Genomic DNA, 19,892 nt, shown 5'->3' with positions numbered 1-19,892 from the left:
TATCCAGAAGTAATAAAATACACCAATCTTAAGATTCAGGAAGCCCAAATAATTGAAGCAGGATTCTCTATGTGTATAAAGTCATGAAATCCTCAAACCCCTTAGGATGGGCTATGATTAAAACAAAACAGTTTTGGGACAAGATATGAAGAAATTGAAACCCCTATGCACTATTGATGGTAATAGAAAATGACAACGCTGCTATAGAAAACTCTATGGCAGTCGCTCAAATAACTAAACATAGAACTATCATGTGATTCAGCATTTCCACTTCTGGGTGTATAGTGAAAAAAAAAACACCTTGAAAGCAGGGACTCAAACAGGTATGTGTACACCTATGCTCACAGAAGCATTCTTCATAATGGTCAAAAGGTGTAAACAATCTAAGTGTCCAGCAGATGAATGTATAACCAAAATGTGTAACAAACAACAAAGTATTATTCAGCCTTAAAAGGAAAGAGAATTTTGCCACATACTACAACATGGATGAAACATGAAGATATTATACTAAGTGAAACACGTCACAGAAGGACATTACTGTATGATTCCATTTATATGAAGTTCCTAGGATAGCCCAATTGATAGATGCAGAAAGTAGAATGGTGGTTACCAGGAACTGGGAGAAAGTGAGAAGGGGGAGTTATTGTTTGAGTACAGAGTTTCGGTTACGCAAGATTTTAAAAGCTGGAAATGGATGGTGGTGATGGTTGCACAATAATGTGAATGTACTTAATGCCACTGAATTCTATATTTAAAACTGATTAATGGTAAATTCATGTTATATACATTTTACCATAATAAAAAAAGGCCAAATAATAAGTTATCATGGAGATTAGAAAGTATTTATAATAGAATAATTTTTTAAACACTATTTATGGAGACCTGTGAAATGCAGCTAAAACAACACTTGGGAATCTTTGCCTAAATGTATATATTAGAAAAGAAAATTGGTTACAAATCAATGAATTAAATAATCTAAAATTGTTAGAGAACAAAAAATGAACCCCAAAAAGTAGAAAAAAGTAAATAATAAAAATAAGAGCAGAAATCAATAAAATAAAAAATAATGACACAATGGAGAGAATCAAGAAAGTTAAAAGTCAATTCTTTGAAAAGAACATTAAAATCGACAAACCTCTGGTAAGATGAATCATGGGGCAAAAAACACAAACAACATTAGGAGTGAAAAGTGGATATCATTACAGAAGCTTCAGGCATGATGAAGATAAGAGAATATTATGAACAACTTTATGCCAATAAATTTGAAAGCAAGTCTTAAAAAAATATAAATTGCAAAAAGTGACTTGGGAAGAAGTAAAAAATATAACCACATCATCGTTAAAGAATGAAATCACTAGTTTAAAATATTCTCTTATCTATGTAATGTTTCTCCTTCATAGCATACACGAAAAATAACTCAAAAAGTATGAACACATTAAACATAATAGGTAAAACGTTAAAGCTTTTAAAATAAAATATAAGAGAATATATTTATTACCTTGTGGTAGGTAAGGATTTTTTAAACAGGAAAGTAAACACCCTTTGATTGGTAAATTTGATTACTTTAAAATTAATAATTTGTCAAAAGTCACCTTAAATTGTGAAAAGGCAAGGTACAAACTAGAACAAGAATTTTGCAACACATAACTAGCAAGTGATTCATTTCCAGAATCTATTTTAAAAATCTCCAACATATGAATAATTAGAAAGAACAATACCATAAGAAACTGAGCAAAGGCTAGAAACAAGCATCTCTTAGAAAAGGAAACACAAATGGCCTCAAAATTTGTGAACAGAGGCTCATTGTCATTTGTAATGAAACAAGACACCATTCCATTCGCACCCAATTGGCAAAGATTTAAAAATTAGACAATAAATTGTTAGCAAGGATGTGGAGCAATAAGAACTTTCATCCACTACTACTAAGAATATAAATGAACAGTAAAATACACAGTGAAACACAGCCACTTAAAAGCACTGTCATTTTCATGTAGAGGGGAGGTACCCTACCACTCCACCCTACCCTCCAGCAATCTCACTCTTAGATGTACACCTAGAAACACTCTTGCTTATATGGAAGAGGATATATGAACAAAAATGTTCAAACCAAACTTGCTCACAATAACAAAAACCTACAGCTATACCAGACCCAGTTTATGCGCCTCCTCACGATTCATACCCCATCCCACCCTCAATCAAGCCAGGGATGTTAGCTTTGCTTTTGCAGTCCCAACCTAGTCTCCTAACTCTGCCGGCACTAGGTGCTTCAGTATCCACCCAAAGTGACTGGACTCATGAAGGCAATAACTTCATCCACCTCGGAGCATGGGATCTGGGTACCCCATTGGGTTTCCAGAAAAGCCAGGTAACCCAAAGGACAGAATTGCTAACATCCTGGGTGTGACTTTTGACTAATGACAGGAGAAAGAAAGGAACTGGTAGATGCAGTATTTTCCCTTCCTCCCCTATACAGACTATTCCAAATTGTGGTGCCTTTTACATAGTTTTAAGAGTGACTGAACAACACGCTGTGTGTTCTTGTGAAGCTCTATCCAGCTTGGTAATAAACTACCCTATATTTCAGTTCCCTTCTTCCCTGCCTTACTTTTCTTTTCCCCTCACCCTCGCTATCCTGAGATTGCATATCCCACTAAAACCTTAGCATATAAATTTTGCTTCAGCCTCTACTTCCTAAGAAGCATGAGCTAAAGCAGATTTCTAGTGCCCATCAACAGCAAAATGGGTAAGTAATTGTGTAGTATGTTCTAACAAGAATACAGAAGTAAAAATGAATGCACTAGAGTTACATACAATATCATGGATGAATTGAAAAAGAAAGGTTGAGCAAAAATATCAAGTCAGAGAAGAACACATACAATATAATTCCATTACATAAAGGTGAAAATCATGCAAAAGAAAACAACATATCACTTAGAGATGCATACACATGTCCTAAAAATACAAAGCAAAGCAAAGGAATATTGATACAGAACTCAGGAAATGGTAGGGAAGAAGTGGTGTGGAAGAGGAAGATTATGACAAAGGGATTTCAAAGGATCTGGTAATGCTCTATTTCTTAAGCTCAGTGTTACCTGTACTATTTTTTTAACTGTTAATACATGTTATATACATTTTTGTAAGATAAAATTTTAAGTAAAAACTTTTAAAACTGAGTGTTTGCTATTTCCTATTAGACATCAAAAGATGACATCCAAAATTGCCACATGCCTGAAGTGACCTTCCAAACACATAGGTTCAGAAAAGAGTCTAGGCAGATCTGGTAAGGCACTTTGCTTCTCTACTCATTTTCTGTATGTCTGCTTGCTTTTGGCATTTTGATTACCACATTCTCTACTGAGATGGTTTGCTCTGAGTTAGTCTGGACCCCCATGGGCTGGAGTGTAAGTGAGAAAACATGGTGTGCTACTCGGCTGTGCTACTTAACAAGTCTTGGATTTGGGCAAGGTGCAAGCTCTCCCAGCTTTGGTCTCCTCTTTCCTGCAGTAAAAGGGATCAACATCATTATTAAGTTAATCATAGGCTTCTTATGAGGATGAAATCGGCTACTCTACATTACAGCACAGTGTAGGTTGTTATGCAGATGTCAGGAGGCTGTTAGGTTTGACCAACAGTAGGGCAAACAGGAAGGAAACATCCAAAGCTAAGTCATTGCTCTGAAATACAAGCCATAAGAAACAAAGTCACCTTGCTCTCTTGCCCTCCAAACTCCGCTTTCTTTCATGCTTCAAAAGAATGGCCAAAGCTGTAATGAAACTAGAAAGTGAAGAGAAAGAGCCCTCTACTGTCCCTCTTCTCAGATTCCCTGATGCTTGCATCTCTCTGGTTGAAGTCGGCTCTGATTAGCCAGACTGAGCTTGTTTATTTCAAGAAAAAACTTCATGAATAAAGAGCAGACTTTTCTAGGGAAGTTATTAAAGCCTAATGGAGGGGAAAAAAGTGGAAAGGAGGGAATTACCCAAGATATTCTGATCCTTCCAGTTGAATGCCATATGTTCTGTAGTTGTGAACATAATTATCCCTCTAGGGTGTAGTTATACCTTGTCTAGCTTCTAAAATATTTCAAATAAGCATCTGGTTTCATAAAATTGGTAACAGGATTTCACATAACACATTTTAAGTCCTCTATTTAGCAAATATTTGTGTATAGGATCCCTAAAACAAAACCTCTAATAAAATTGAGAGGGTCAGGTGCAGTGGCTCACGCCTGTAATCCCAGCACTTTGGGAGGCCAAGGTGGATCGCCTGAGCCCAGGAGCTTGGGAGACCAGCCTGGGTGACAGAGTGAGACGTAATGAAACATAATTAGCTGAACATGGTAGTGTGCACCTCTGGTCCCAGCTACTTTGGGGGCTGAGGTGGGAGAATTGCTTGGGCCCAGAAGTTTGAGGCTGCAGTGAGCCACAATCATACAACTGCACTCCAACCTGGATGACAGAGTGAGACCCTGTGTCAAAAAAAAAAAAAAGTGAGAGTCTGTTTCTTAAAAGGAAGAAAAATGAAGTAGAATATTAAAATATGGCTCCATTCATTCACAGTCAGAAATTTGCCCCTAACATTGGGATAGGTTTGAAAAGATTCACTCACACAATGCCTTTCTCAGACACCATTATGACCACTAATGGTCATAGTGCTGGGTGGTCAGCCAGTACTGAAGGAGAAAAGGGACTGGACTGTTAATTTCCAGGGGTCTAATATTGCCAAACACTGTACTATATATTTTACACATGTTCACTTTATTTTATTCTCACATCATCTCAATGAGATAAAGATAATTTTTACCCATTTTAAAGAGAAAGAAATCAAGGCTCAGAGATGGTAATTCAGTCAAGACACACAGCAAGTAAGTGACAAAGGCAAAATCTGTATCCTTATCTGTCCGACTCAAAGGAATATGGTCCTTCGGAGTGCAGTTTGTGGCTTGTGAAACTAACCAGTTCTCTTGGAGATAGAAATTATAAACACCTTACATTCTTGGCGGGGGGGAAATACTACTTGAAGGCTAATTCATTAGAGTATAACCATCTATGTTGAACGAGTCTACCAGATAACCACTTAACTTGCCACTAACCTATGCAAAGACTTGTTTGTGTTTGTTGTCACTCAAAATCAGTGGTTCTCAAAACTCAGCTGGCATAGGAAGCATCCAGGGAGCTTGAGAGAAATGCAAACTCCCGGCCCTAACAGGTTTGAGAGTCTGATTCAGACGATTTAAGTTATCAAGCTCCCTGGTTGATTCTAATACATATGATCTCCTAATCACACTTTGACAAACACTATTCTTTGTCTTCTATTACATGTATTCAACATATGAAGTAATCAAAGAACAAAAGCCCCTTACCTGTAGCATCACTTGGTTGAAGTAATCATAGGTATGAAATGGTGGAATCGAATTTAATTTCCTTTCAGGGCTTTCTGGATTGACTTTGTCTTTTTAGAAAAAAAGAAGAAAGTACAGAACAGTGTCACATTAAAATGATTAGCTACGGGTATTAGATTTTTCAAAGTTACACTTAATTTATAGAAAAGACTCTTATGAGAAAATGCTGAGTGCTAATGAAGGATCTGATGTTGGCTAACTAATTGTATATAAATGATCATAAACACAGAAGTGTTTGGAATTGAAAAAGACTTTGAAGATCATCCAACTCAATTTCTACCACACAATTTATGACCTGTCCAACAATTTTATGATTTTTCAACTTCTAGTTCTTTTTTTCCTCTTGAATTCTACCAAAACCCAGTATCCATAATCTGCCAGGTAAGTCAAGGGGCTCTAAGCAGATCCAGACCCCCAAAGCCCTTCCCTAGTCTTGACTAAAGTATGAAATTCTACTCTTTAGCTTCATCTATTTAAGCTTTACGCAAGGTTCCTTAACTAGAATATCTTCAAGCCTTATCTTTTATTTCTTCAAAGCTACTGGTACTGTCCTCTCCCCCATCCGTCCTATCACATTCTTCAGGGTTTTCTGGTTTCCTCAATGAGAAGTGTGTTTCTGCTCCTGTGCTTAGTCTTTGCTGTCAACATGTGCCCCTCTCTACCTCCCCAACTCCACCCTACTCCACTAACTTCACTAGCAAAGGGACTTCACTAACACAGCCCTCCAATCTCAAGTGATTTTAACGGTTCATGTCAATAAACATTAGTTCCTTCTCCTCACAGAAAAATGAGACTCATAGCATACAACTTTGATCTCTATTAAAAATGTAAAATCCTATGACAAGGATAATGTTGACAGTGGCTATTGCTTTCTTGACAGGCATGAGTCTCTGACTCTTTCCTAGGAGTAGAGTTGGGTAAGAGGGAGGCCATGCATAAGGAGAGCTTTAGAGCCCTCACTGATGAGGGAATGAAAATAGGGTGTGTAACTGGGTGTGAAATAGGAGTAACATGAAAAGTAAACCATGCCAACTGCATAAATGCCTCAAGATCAGTGATCCTGACCACTGTCCCAGCTTGGAAACTCAATTCTAGGCATAGCTCTTCAAACTCAAGAAACAACCCATGACACTCTTCTATAGTCAATTTCTGAAGAAATTTCTCCATTGCCTTCCAGTTCCATCTAATAACTTTCATCTCCTATACTTCATTCAAAGAAATATAAAAGAGAGGGGAGTTCATATATTGCCAAGAAAGGACAACCACTGTATTTTATAAATAAATCATAAATGACTTTTCTACTTTACCATTACCCATGAACTTGTTTTTGTTTATTCTCTAAGGTGTGCATCATATCCAATTCTTCATCATATCCCCAATGTCTAACATGGTACTTAAGTCATGGCAGGGATTCAGGACTTGTTGTTAAACTGAACCTCTTTTATTCATTTATTTAACAGATGTTTACAGAGCTTCTGCTATGGGTCATATTCTGCTTTACAGGTTCAGGATATAGCATAAACAAGAAAAATAAGGTGACTGTTCTTTTGTATCTTACAGACTGATGGGGCAGCGTAGACAGATAGTCGACACATAGACAACAGAACAGACAGTTTCAGGTATCTGCAAGTACAATAATTCGTAAGATCGGGTGACCAAGAAAAGCCTTACTAGGAAGGTACTAGGAAGGCAACATCTGAGCTAAGATTTGATTGACAAGAAAGCAACCATATGAAGACATGGGACCAAACCGTCTCAGGGAGATGAAACAGTAAGTGCAACATGAAACAGGAAATCATTTTGCCTATTTAAAGAGATGACAGGATCCCAGAGTGGCTGCAGGGGGATGACCAAGGGGTAAAGCAGTAGGAAATGAAGCCTGAGAGACAGGAAGGGTCAGATCACGTAGGGTATATGGTAAGAAGTTGGTATTTTATGCTGAGTAAAACATGAAGTGCTTTTAATTACTATTATTATTATTATTATTATTATTTTGAGATGGAGTCTTGCTCTGTCTCCCAGGCTGGAGTGCAGTGGCATGACCTCAGCTCACTGCAACCTCTGCCTTCCGGGTTCAAGCCATTGTCCTGCCTCAGCCTCCCAAGTAGCCAGGACTACAGGTACCTGCCATCACACCCAGTTAATTTCTTGTATTTTTAGTAGAGACGGGGTTTCACCATGTTGGCCAGGCTGGTCTTGAACTCCTGATCTCAGGTGATCCACCCACCTCGGCCTCCCAAAGTGCCAAGATGACAGGTGTGAGCCAGTGCGCCCAGCCCATGAAGTGCTTTTAAGCAGGAGAGTGACAGAATCTAGCTATGAACCATCGTCAAAAGTCAGAGACGAAGGAGTGGGGAGATGTTGGACAAAGTATATAAGATTTCAGTTAGAATAAGTTCAAGAGTTCTATTGCACATCATGGTGACTACAGTAAATAACAGTATATTGTACACTTGAGAATTGCTAAGAGAGTAGATTTTATGTGGTCTCATCAGAAAAAGGTAAGTATGTGAGGTAATGCATACATCAATTAGCTGGATTTAGCCATTCCACAGTGTATACATATATCAAAATACTGTGTTCTATGTCATAAATCCACACAATTTTTATTGGTCAATTTAAAAAAGAAAAAGAAAGAAAGAGATGATGGTGGCCTGGATTTGGGTGGTACATCAAGGCTACGCAAATGGTGAGAAATGTATAGATATGAAACATATTGTGGAGGTAGAAAACAAAAAAATTTCAGAGGAATTGGATAGGATGGTGAATGAAGTGGAGGAAACAAGAATGACTTCTAAACTTTTTGCTTGTGCGGCTGGCAGAATGACTGGTGGTTGCTAGTTACTGATATGAAGAGATCTGGAGGTGGGGATGAGAGGCAATGCAGTGGAGGGGTATCAAGAGTTCCTTTATGGCCATGTTAACCTTTCTATTGAATATGCAATTGAAGACATCACGTAGAAAACTCTTTTGCTGATTTTATAATAAGTATGATTCTCAGGGAAGGAGCTCAGGTAGGAGTTCAGGGCTGGAGATAGATTTTAAAAGTGGTGGTCACTGATATCTACATAACACTTCAAATCAAGGGAACAGATGAGATAACCTGGAAAATGAGTACTGTGTAAACATAAAAGAGAAAAAAGTCCAAGGACTGAGCCATGGGCACACCCATGTTTAGAAGTTGAAAGGGGAGGAAGAAGTAAAAAAACACAGATAAAGAGTGGTCAATTCGTATGGTTTGGCTCTGTGTCCCCGCCAAAATACCATCTTGAATTGTACTCCCATAATTCCCACGCGTTTGTGGGAGGGGCCTGGTGGGAGATAACTAACTCCTCTCGTGGTAGTGAATAAGTCTCACGAGAGCTGATGGTTTGATAACGGGAAACCCATTTCGCTTAGCTCTCATTCTCTCTCTTGCCTGCTGCAATGTAACATGTGCCTTTCGCCTTCCGTAATGATTGTGAGGCTTCCCCAGCCATGTGGAACTGTGAGTCCGATTAAACCTTTTTCTTTTGTAAATTGCCCAGGCTCGGGTATGTCTTCAGCAGCAGTGTGAAAGTGGACTAATACTCCAATGAACCAGAAAAGAAACTTGGTGATTGTGCTGTCCCGGAAGCTGAGAGAAAAGTGTTTCAAAAAGGAGGGAGTGGTCACATGTCCAACGTTTTTGAAAAGTCAAGAAAGATGAGGACAGTTAAACCAAATAATTCAGCAATGTGAAGGTCACTGGTATTCCTGACAAAAGTAGTTGTAGTGGAATGGTAGGAGCTAAAGCCTCATTGAAGTGGGTTGAAGAAAGAATGGGATGTGAGCCAGTGGAGACAGGGCCCATAAAATCATTTCAGTAAGTTTTTCTGTGAAGGAGGAGAGCACAGAAATAGGGCAATACCTGGAGGTATCATGGGGTCAAAAATTATTTTAAGGTTAAGAGATTATTACAACCTAATTACATATTTATGGGCATGACCCACTCAGATGTTTTGAGTCAAACCTACTGAGTTAAACCTTAAAATATTGTAGGTAATATTTTACAGCCTTGGGGCCATGTTTCCCTCAGCAACATTTACCACATGCCTTTAAGTGCTTAAGATACAGAAATTTGCATTATTTCCCACATATGCTTCCATTAATTTTCATTTCCTTGGCCCACTTTTGCATGAATCTCAATCACGTTTTAAGTGTCAACCATGTACAAACTTGTGAATGGAAAGAAACAAACTATCTGTGTATTAGAAGGTACTTCAAGAGTTCTTCCAATCATTAATTCCTCCCAAAGAATGTCTGAGGTAAAGTGAGAGACCAAGTTGTCCCACGCACAGCTAATTTTCAATGTGGCTAATCGAAAACCTATAAGGATGGCGGAGGCTGAAAAAATCAAACCTTTTTCCTTTTGTGAAAGGCCAGTGGTGCTCTGTGATGTTTCAGATTTGACTCCTTTTACAGGATAGCCATGAATTTGCAGTATTTGGCGCAGTCTTGCCAAGACGGCAGTTAATTGGGCCTTCTTTGACTTTTCGGATTCATCAGATTTATCCCTAATTGAGAAGAAGAAAACCAATCAGGGTTACTAATGGCAAGGGTGGGGCAGGGAATTCAGATGACAGAACAACAGAAGGTAAGAAGAGAGAAAGGGAGAAGTTAGTGTCAATATTTGAGCAAAAATCCAGTCCTGTGATTACCCATAAAGCAACAATAATAATCATTATTAAAATAAGGAAATGAAAGCCAACTTCATCTTCCTTTGCTGTGGCGCCCTTGAGGGTAGGGAGCATATCTGTCTCCTTGTCTCTTCCAGAACAAAGCCCAGCACAGTACCTGGCACAGTGACCTAAGAATTATATAAAATAAGTCCAAATTAATTTGAATTTAACGATGGGTCTTTGTTCCACCATATATTATTACCTCCTTTAACAAGTGTTTATGATAAAATTAAATTCTTTCTAAGTGGTCTATAATCACTCAAGCGCCTCTTTCAAAGCCAATTCTGCTTCTCAGAGAGAAGACTGAACCATAAAATGCTAATTGATTTTTTTTTTTACTTTTAAAAACCACAGATCATACTGCAAACTTTTGACAAAAACTTTTTGATCAGTGTACTTGAATTTATTTTAGAAGTTTGATCTGGAAAAATAAGTTAATTTATCTTCTCAAACACAAGTGAATTTAAGCTGGAGGCAAGCCAAGGCTCAAAAACTGTCTTCTAAAAATATCAGGGACCGTATACTTGTCAGTCATTTGACAACCATTAGAGTCAGCTCTGGGCAGGCACTATGCAAGGCATGGAGGACACAGTTTGAGGAAGAGGGCTGTCAGGTAAATAGGTAATGTGCTAAGTATTATAATAGAGTTGGGGCTGAGAGTTATGAAAAAAAAAAAACACTGGAGAAACCACATTTCTCTGAGTGAATTAGGCTTCCCTGAGGAAGTGGCATTTTGCTAGATGTGAAATGGGAACAGAGGACAAGGGAGAGGGCTTTGACAGAAATGTCAGTCAGTTATGAATGCATACCTCTTCTCTTTTTCTCTCTCATCCTCATTCATTATTCAGTGATGTAAGGAAGACTCCTGAAATCAAAGTGAAGCAACATTTTACTAAGAGATCAGTCTATGATGAATCACAGTAAAGCAATAAGACTAATCAAAATTCTCAATCGCGTAACACTTTTCCCTCAAGGAATGTCTACTTCTTTTAAAGATAGGCTTTCATTAAGTACCAGTAACACTCTCATATGTTCTGTAGATGTTGAAGACTTGCTTTGTTGCGTAATCCCCAATGAATATTTTTGATAATAACATTACAAATGAATATATTTGTAAAAGTTACAAAAACATTCTGTGGTTACACCCTTAATAAAAAAAAAACCCCAGATATTTGTAGTTTTAATTCCATACCCTTAAATTCATTTAACTTTCACTAACTTTGAGAAAATTTAAGGAAATGAAGACAGATGCAGTTTGAAAGCTTCATGCCAAGCATGTACATGCCACAAAAGGGAAAAATTTGTATTATTGTTGATGTTCACAGAAATCCTTGACATATAAAACAATAGCCCTGAAATCACTGAAGTCCTCTGCTTTGAGCTGTACAATTAGACTCATACATCACCTCAAGGCCAAAGCCTCAAGGTAGATGTCAATGGCATCCCAATACATATGTGTTACAAAAAAGTGATTAAAATACAGCAAACATCCTTTAAATGTTCTCTAAGTAAGGGAAAGCTCAGGGAGTCAAACACTGGAAAGGTACTGAGCACAAAATATGAACCCGTGCTTGGTGTTAATGCTCTCCTAGGTAAAAAATAACCCGAACAGGGAAGTGAAACTAAAAATCACCACCTCTCCCTATGTATAGCCAGAACTCCCAGAGGCTAACATTACATTGAAAAGAAAAATTGGATAAAAAAATAACCCAAACAGGGAAGTGGAATTAAAACTCACCACCTCTCCCTACATGTAGCCAGGACTCCCAGAGGCTAACATTACATTAAAAAAAAAAAATCCTCCCACCAACAAAAGAAGAAAACAGGAAGCTTGTCTGTCTCGGCATGTTCTCTGGGTACAGGAGAAAAGACACCACCATACTGAATTAACCTTGGGGTTCCAGAGAAAGCAAACATAAACCCCTTCTGGAGAGATACTTTCTAAAGACAGATTCCACAGAATTTCCACAGATAAGGCACTGTTGAAGATGAGTTCACCATTCAAAATTAGAAAATACATAAGGAAATAATCTATCAATCCCCAAAATAAGGGACACACACACACATACCCCAACAGTATGAAACCCCCAAAAACTTCAAATGGATGTGGAGAAAGATGAATTAGAAATTATACAGATAGATATATTCAATGAAACTAATTTTTAAAAGATGGATTGAACAATGTATTAGAAACATCAGATAGGGAAATTAGTAAGTGGAACAGAGCTATGAGGAAACTTGCCATACAGTAGGAGAAATGGGTTGGAAAATATGAAACAAGAGGTTATGAGACATGAAGGACAAAATGGGAAGGCACAGTATATATCTAAGAAGGGTTCCAGATGGGCATAATAGCAAGGGGAGATGAGCAGTAAGGAGATAATTTTAAATTTTCCAGAATGGAAAATGTGACCCAATCTGGATAAATCAAAATAAAACCACACCTATAAATATCACAGTGAAATCTCAGAGCACAAAAAACAACTAAGCCATTCTAAGCCATAAAAAAGATCAATACATACCAAAGAATATTATCATATAGACCGTATTTTCTGGCCCAAATACAATTAAATTAGAAATCAATAATAAAAAGACAATGCAAAACCTGATCGATTTGAACATTCAAAATAACAAAACTTCCTAAATAGCTCTGAAAAGCAGAAAATACTCAGAACTAAAGTATTACAAGTATAGCACATGTTATAAATATATTAAAGTAAAATGCAGCTAAAGCAGTACCAAAGCATTTAGTCTTAAATGCCTTTTAGGAAAAAAAGTAAACAAAAGCTAGTAAACAAATTAGTAAGCAAAATTAGTAAGTTGGCCGGGCGCAGTGGCTCACGCCTGTAATCTCAGCACTTTGGGAGTCCGAGGCGGGCAGATTACCTGAAGTCAGGAGTTCGAGACTAGCCTAGGCAAAATGGTTAAACCCTCTCTCTACTAAAATACAAAAATTAGCTGGGCGTGGTGGCAGGCACCTATAATCCCAGCTACTCTGGAGGCTGAGGCAGGAGAATTGCTTGAACCTGGGAGGCAGAGATTGCAGTTAGCTGACATCGCACCACTGCACTCCAGCCTAGGCGACTGAGTGAGACTCCATTTCAAACAAACAAACAAACAAAATTAATAAGTTAGTAAACAAAATAATTTAAAAATAAAAGTAAAGCTAAAGAAAGGAGAAGAAAATAATAGATAGGACCAGAAAATAATGCAATAAAAATAAAGATAGAACAGAAATCTTAAAATGGTTTTTTAAAATAAAAACTAGTGAAATAAACAAAGCATTTTTTTTTTTTTTTTTTGAGATGGAGTCTCACTCTGTCGCCCAGGCTGGAGTGCAGTGGCGCAATCTCGGCTCACTGCAAGCTCCGCCTCCCGGGTTCACGCCATTCTCCTGCCTCAGCCTCTCCGAGTAGCTGGGACTACAGGCGCCCGCCACCACGCCCGGCTAATTTTTTTTTTGTATTTTTAGCAGAGACGGGGTTTCACCGTGGTCTCGATCTCCTGACCTCGTGATCTGCCCGCCTCGGCCTCCCAAAGTGCTGGGATTACAAGTGTGAGCCACCGTGCCTGGCCAGCATTGTTACACAAGATTAATCAAGAAACATGGGAGAGGACACATTTTGGAATGAAAGGGCGTATTATAAATACAACATAGTAAAAAGCAGTATGATCAACTTTATACCCATAAATTTGAAAACAGAGAAACAGATAAAATGGGATACTGCCTTGGAAAATGAATTTTACCCAAACCTATTTAAGGATACAAAGAAAACCTGAATAAACTCTACAAATCTAAATAAATAAATTCGGTAGTTAAAAATCCATCCACAGAAAATAACCTAAACAAATCTAAACAAAACTTGATGATTTTGCAAATGGATGCTTCTAAACATTTAGAAAACTGATAGGTATCTCCCATCTCATGCAGATTACACTAGAAAACACATAAAAAGAGAAATTACCCCATCTATTTTATAATGCTAGTATATTCTTCATACCAAACCAGAGAAAGGCAGCATCAAAAAGAGAAATTTTATGTCAGTTTTGTTTATGATCCACATGAAAAAATTCTAAATAAATTGTACAAACTCAAACCAGCAGGGTATTAAGAAAGTGGAGTTAATCCAGAAATATCAGGATACTTTCATATTAGAAAAAATATATAATTCAACATCCCAGTTAAAAAGAGAAAAAGCATGTGATCATCTCAGTAGATTCAGAAAAACACATTTGATGTAATTTAATACACACATATGATTTTTGAAAATATTCTTAACAGACTAGGAATAGACAAGAGGTTCCTTAACCTGATAAAATATATCAACCAGAAACATACAAACCTCCTAAAGGTAGAACATTAAAGCAATTTTTTAGTTTCAAGAAAAAAAAGAGTGGTTGCTAAAACACTTAACACAGTGCTAAAGGTGCTAACCAATGCCTTAAGGCAAGAAAGGTAAATACAATGGATAATTATTGGAAAGGAAAAATAAAACTGTCTGCATTCATGAACACTCTGATTATCTACATAGAAAACCTAAGAAATTCTGCAAATTATTAGAAATAAAATAGTCCAGCAAGGTTGCTGTGTACAAGATTAATATTTAAAAATTAATTTGTTCCTACATAACAGCAACCAAAATTAGGAAATATTCTTAAAACATACAATAGCAACAAAAAGTTACAGAGGTCTGCCATGGCTTCGTTGTGGTTTCCTGTCTCCACCAAAACTCATGTTGAAATTTGATCCTTAAAAAGAGGCAGTGCTGGAAGGTGGAGCCTAGTGAGAAGGTTTGGGTTATGAATGGCTTGGTGCCATTCTCCTGGTAGTGAGTTCTCACTGTCCTGATGCAGGATTACTTCTCAGGGGGAATGGATTAGTTTCTGAGAGACTGGGTTGTTAGAAGCTGAAGTTCCTCCTCCTGCTTGCCTCACTTTTTGCACATGTCCCCATCCCCTTAGACTTTCTCTGCCATGTTGTGATGTAGCGCAAAATCCCTTGCCAGAAGCTAGGGCCATGCCCTTGAACTTCTCATCCTGCAGAACCTTGAGTTAAATAAACCTCTTTTCTTTATAAATTACCCAGTCTCAGGTATTCTGTTATAACAACAGAAAACAGACTAAGACAGGATTGCTGCTTATCACTCTAGAATAACTGATGTGGGAACAGTCCTCCTGCCATGAACAACTAGGAAACTGGACAAATTATAGGAAATGCCCATTCTAAGACACTGGAAAGCAGGTAGCACATGCCTGTGATCTTTGAGATAAGAGCAAAAATGAGAAGAGCTCCACAGAAATCCCAGATTTCTACCTGAGGGCACTTCCAGACCATGATTGAGGGAAAAGGATCTCAACCAGAATAAAGTGGTCTCATTAAGTTTTAGGAGACAGACACAAGAGTTCAGAAAACCAAGAAAGATGGTTACAATTTGTGGAGCAGAGTATCAGAAAGAAGGGAGCTCTGGGGGAAAAAAGAGTTCCAGAAATCTGCATACATGTTTTTTGTTTTTTGTTTTTTTCTGAGACAGAGTCTCACTCTGTCGCCAGGGCTGGAGTACAGTGGCACGATCTTGGCTCACTGCAAGCTCTGCCTCCCGGGTTCATGCCATTCTCCTGCCTCAACCTCCCGAGTAGCCGGGACTACAGGCACCTGCCACAATGCCTGGTACTTTTTTTTTTGTATTTTTAGTAGAGACGGGGGTTTCACCGTGTTAGCCAGGATGGTCTCCATCTCCTGACTTCATGATCCGCCTGCCTCAGCCTCCCAAAGTGCTGGGATCACAGGCGTGAGCCACCGCGCCCGGACTGCAAGGTGACATTCTACAAGACCAGTCAAAGATCAATTGCCAGGGAGAGAACAAATGGTATGAATACAAAACTAAATAACCACCACAATAGGTGCATATGTGGAAGACATTTGAGTTGTATCCAGCCAGAGTAGAGGAAAAGGAGCAGAGTCTCTCTCAGTGTGGGATGGTATCAGGCAATCTAAAATATAAGTAAGTAGATTCCCAGAAGAGGGAGGCAAAAATATTTTTTGTAAAAATAATTACCAATTTTTTTGCCATACTGGATGAAAAATATAAACTCATATATCCAAGAATATTGGTGAACCCAATAAAATAAACACAAAGAAAAACTAAAACAAATTGCTGAAAACCAATTTTAAACAGAAATCTTAAAAGCAAACAGAAATAAAAGATACATTTAGTACAGGAGGAAAAATAATGTTTTCTGTCTGGCTTCCCATCAGAACAACTCAAACCAAAAGATAATGAAACATCTTTAAAGTGCTGGGAAGGGGGGGCTGGAAAATCAACCTAGAATTCTACATCCAGCAAAAATACACCCTTTGAGAAAACTAAAGATATTTTCAGGTGAACAAAATCTGAAAGAAGTCAATGAGAAGCATACCAGCTTTAATAGAAATGTTAAAGGAAGTACTTCAGGTAGAAGGAAAATGATCCCAGGTGGAATCTCAGATCTACACAAAGGAATGAAAAGCACTGGCAAGAATATATATGTCCATAAATATAAAAGAATGTTTCTCTTCCTTAATTTCTTTAAAAGATAATTGATGTAAAAGCAAAATATTCTAGAGTTTATAATATATGCTGAAGTAAAACCTGTGACAATGATAGCACAGAGGACGGGAGGGCGGAAAATAGAAATCTGCTGTTGTAAGCTTCTTACATTATACATGAAGTGGCACAATATTAATCCATGGCAGACTGTAACAAATTAAAGATGTATATGACAAACTGCCTACAGCAACAAATAAAAGGCACAGATATAGATTATAGATTATAAATCAAAAAAGAGATAAAATGGAATACTAATTAAAAGCTCATTTAATCCAAAAGAAAGCAGAAAAAAGAAGACAATGGAAACAGCGATCAAATAGGACAAACAGAAAACATATAGTAAGATGGTAGACTTAAATCAAAACATACTCATAATAATATAAATTATCAGCTGGGCGCAGTGGCTCACGCCTGTAATCCTAGCACTTTGGGAGGCTGAGGTGGGCGGATCACGAGGCCAGGAGATCGAGACCATCCTGGCTAACACGGTGAAACCCAATCTCTACTAAAAATACAAAAAATTGGCCAGGTGTGGTGGCGGGCGCCTGTAGTCCCAGCTGCTCAGGAGGCTGAGGCAGGAGAATGGCATGAACCCGGGAGGCGGAGCTTGCAGTGAGCCGAGATTGCGCCACTGCACTCCAGCCTGGGCGACAGAGCGAGACTCCATCTCAAAATAATAATAATAATAATAATAATATAAATTGTCAATGGACTAAACACACAAATGTAGTTTAGGATTGTTGATTAGGTTTTTAAAAAGCAAGACCAAACTATATCTATAGTCTATAAGAAACTCAATTTAATTATAAAGACACAAGTTAAAAGTGGGATTAACCATTGTGGAAGACAGTGTGACGATTCCTCAAGGATCTAGAACTAGAAATACCATTTGACCCAGCCATCCCATTACTGGGTATATACCCAAAGGATTATAAATCATGCTACTATAAGGACACATGCACACATATGTTTATTGCGGCACTATTCACAATAGCAAAGACTTGGAACCAACCCAAATGTCTATCAATGATAGACTGGATTAAGAAACTATGGCACATATACACCATGGAATAGTATGCAGCCATAAAAAAGGATGAGTTCATGTCCTTTGCGGGGACATGGAGGAAGCTGGGAACCATCATTCTCAGCAAACTATCACAAGGACAGAAAACCAAACACTGCATGTTCTCACTCATAGGTGGGAATCAAACAATGAGAACGCTTGGACACAGGGCAGGGAATATCACACACTGGGGCCTGTCGGGGGGTGGGGGGTTGGGGGAGGGATAGCATTAGGGGAAATACCTAATGTAAATGATGAGTTGATGGGTGCAGCAAACCAATATGACACATGTATACCTATATATCAAACCTGCACGTTGTGCACATGTACCCTAGAACTTACAGTATAATAATAAAATTTTAAAAAATAAAATAAAAAAAAACTTAAATAACTACAAAAAAGTGGGATAAAAACATATATACCACTCAGCCCTAATAATAAAAGATTAGGGTGACTATATTAATATTACACAAAGTAGACTCTAGGATAAATATATCACTAGGGAAAAGGAGGGACATTTCATAATGATAAAGGAAGTCAATCAAGAAAACTTAACAACCCTAAATATGTTTACATCTAACTACAAAGCTTTACAGTGAAGTAAAAACAGACAGAAATGAAAGAAGAAGTAAATAAATCCACAATTAAGAGTGGGTAATTTAAATACTCCCCTTAGTAATCAATAGAATAAATAAAGAGAAATTAAGTAAGGATATCGAAGACTTAACATTACCAGCAATAATATTTACAGAACACCACATCCAGGCAGCTATGGAACGTACATTATCTTCCACTGTATATGGAACATTCAATAAGATTCAATATCTACTGTTTCAATAAATTTAAAGCATTAAAATCACACAGATTTTATTCTCTGACCACAACAGGATTAAATTAGTAATCAATACTAAACAAACAAATATCTGGAAACCCCTCAAATATTTGGAAGTTAAATGTCATACTTCTAAACAATCTGTGGGTCAAAGAAGAAACCCCAAAGAAAATTGGAAAATATTTCAAAATGATTTACTATAAAAATTAATTTTAAATTCCAAAAACTTCAATAACTTAATTGTAATTTATTAAAATTACATTATACATCTTTATGGTATATATTTCCATCAAGAAAAGTTCTCTCTCTACAATTATTCAAACCCGTTTTTCATGTTCTTAAATAACATTTACAGGTTTCTTCATATAGAAAGGAAACTATACAGTGCTTAGTAGCTAATTTAACAAAAATGCACAGAAATACTACACTAGAAATAATAAGGCTTTATTGAATCACATAAAATAAATAAATGCAGTGACAATGCCAAGTCTGTGTAAGGGATATCTCAATATTATCAATTTATCAGATCTTCCCAACTAATGTACAAATTAACATAATTCTGATCAACCCAGTAAGTTTTTTGTTTTGCTTTGCTTTGTTTTTCTACGTAACTTCACAAGTTAATTACAAAATTCCTGTGGAAAGTAAAGGGCCAAAATACCTACAATCACTTTGAAGAGCAACAGCAATATAAAGGGTGTGCCTATTAGACATCAAAGCTTATTATAAAGGTACTATATTTAGGCTCATCAATCATGGTGAAACACGCACATCCAGTAGAGAAGAGACAACATTGGAACAGATCCATGCATAAACTGAAATTTGATTTATGATAAAAGAGGCATTCAAATTTTGAAGTTTTACCATGGAGCGAGACGAAAAGAGAGAGAGAGAGTATGTGTGTGTTTAATATAGCCCCTTCTGTGTTTTGGGGCAACAAAATTTGTTTACAAGTTCTTTGAAGTCAGGAGCCATGCTTTACATATCTTTGATATCTCCAACAGCACACAGCTTCACACAGAGCACACACTCAAAATACACAGATAAATACCTGACCACTCTCCTTACCTACTGGACAAGGTAGGCTGAAACACCTAACTGCTAACGGACTTTGCACCTTCTCCACTCAGTAATTCATTCTATAACAACAGATTCAGAAACTTACGTCGGTGAAAGAACATGGAAAGATTGAAAAAGAGTAAGGCTAAGTAAAAGCTCTCAGGCCAAGAATAGTCAGCCCTCCTATGCAAAATAATAATTAATTGGTTGGAAATAGCTGTTTACATAAGTACGTTTTTCCAAAATCAATGGG

The 19,892-nt window shown here is 37.5% G+C and overlaps 1 protein-coding gene across 1 annotated transcript in view; it reads right to left on the bottom strand.

Annotated features, from left to right (window-relative positions):
* Nucleotides 1-19,892, bottom strand: part of PASD1 (PAS domain containing repressor 1) — a 105,528-nt gene that overhangs the window by 58,842 nt on the left and 26,794 nt on the right. The window contains exons 2-3 of the mRNA XM_012498767.2: nt 10,908-10,963; nt 5,360-5,448 (exon numbers count right to left, since the gene is read on the bottom strand). Of these exons, the coding sequence (XP_012354221.1) occupies nt 5,360-5,448; nt 10,908-10,935 (117 nt within the window). The 5' untranslated portion in view covers nt 10,936-10,963. The remainder of the gene's footprint in view (nt 1-5,359; nt 5,449-10,907; nt 10,964-19,892) is intronic.

This window comes from Nomascus leucogenys, chromosome X, assembly GCF_006542625.1.
Source record: "Nomascus leucogenys isolate Asia chromosome X, Asia_NLE_v1, whole genome shotgun sequence".
In the NCBI taxonomy this organism is placed as follows: Eukaryota; Metazoa; Chordata; class Mammalia; order Primates; family Hylobatidae; genus Nomascus; species Nomascus leucogenys.
This window is presented reverse-complemented; position numbering and strand designations above follow the sequence as displayed.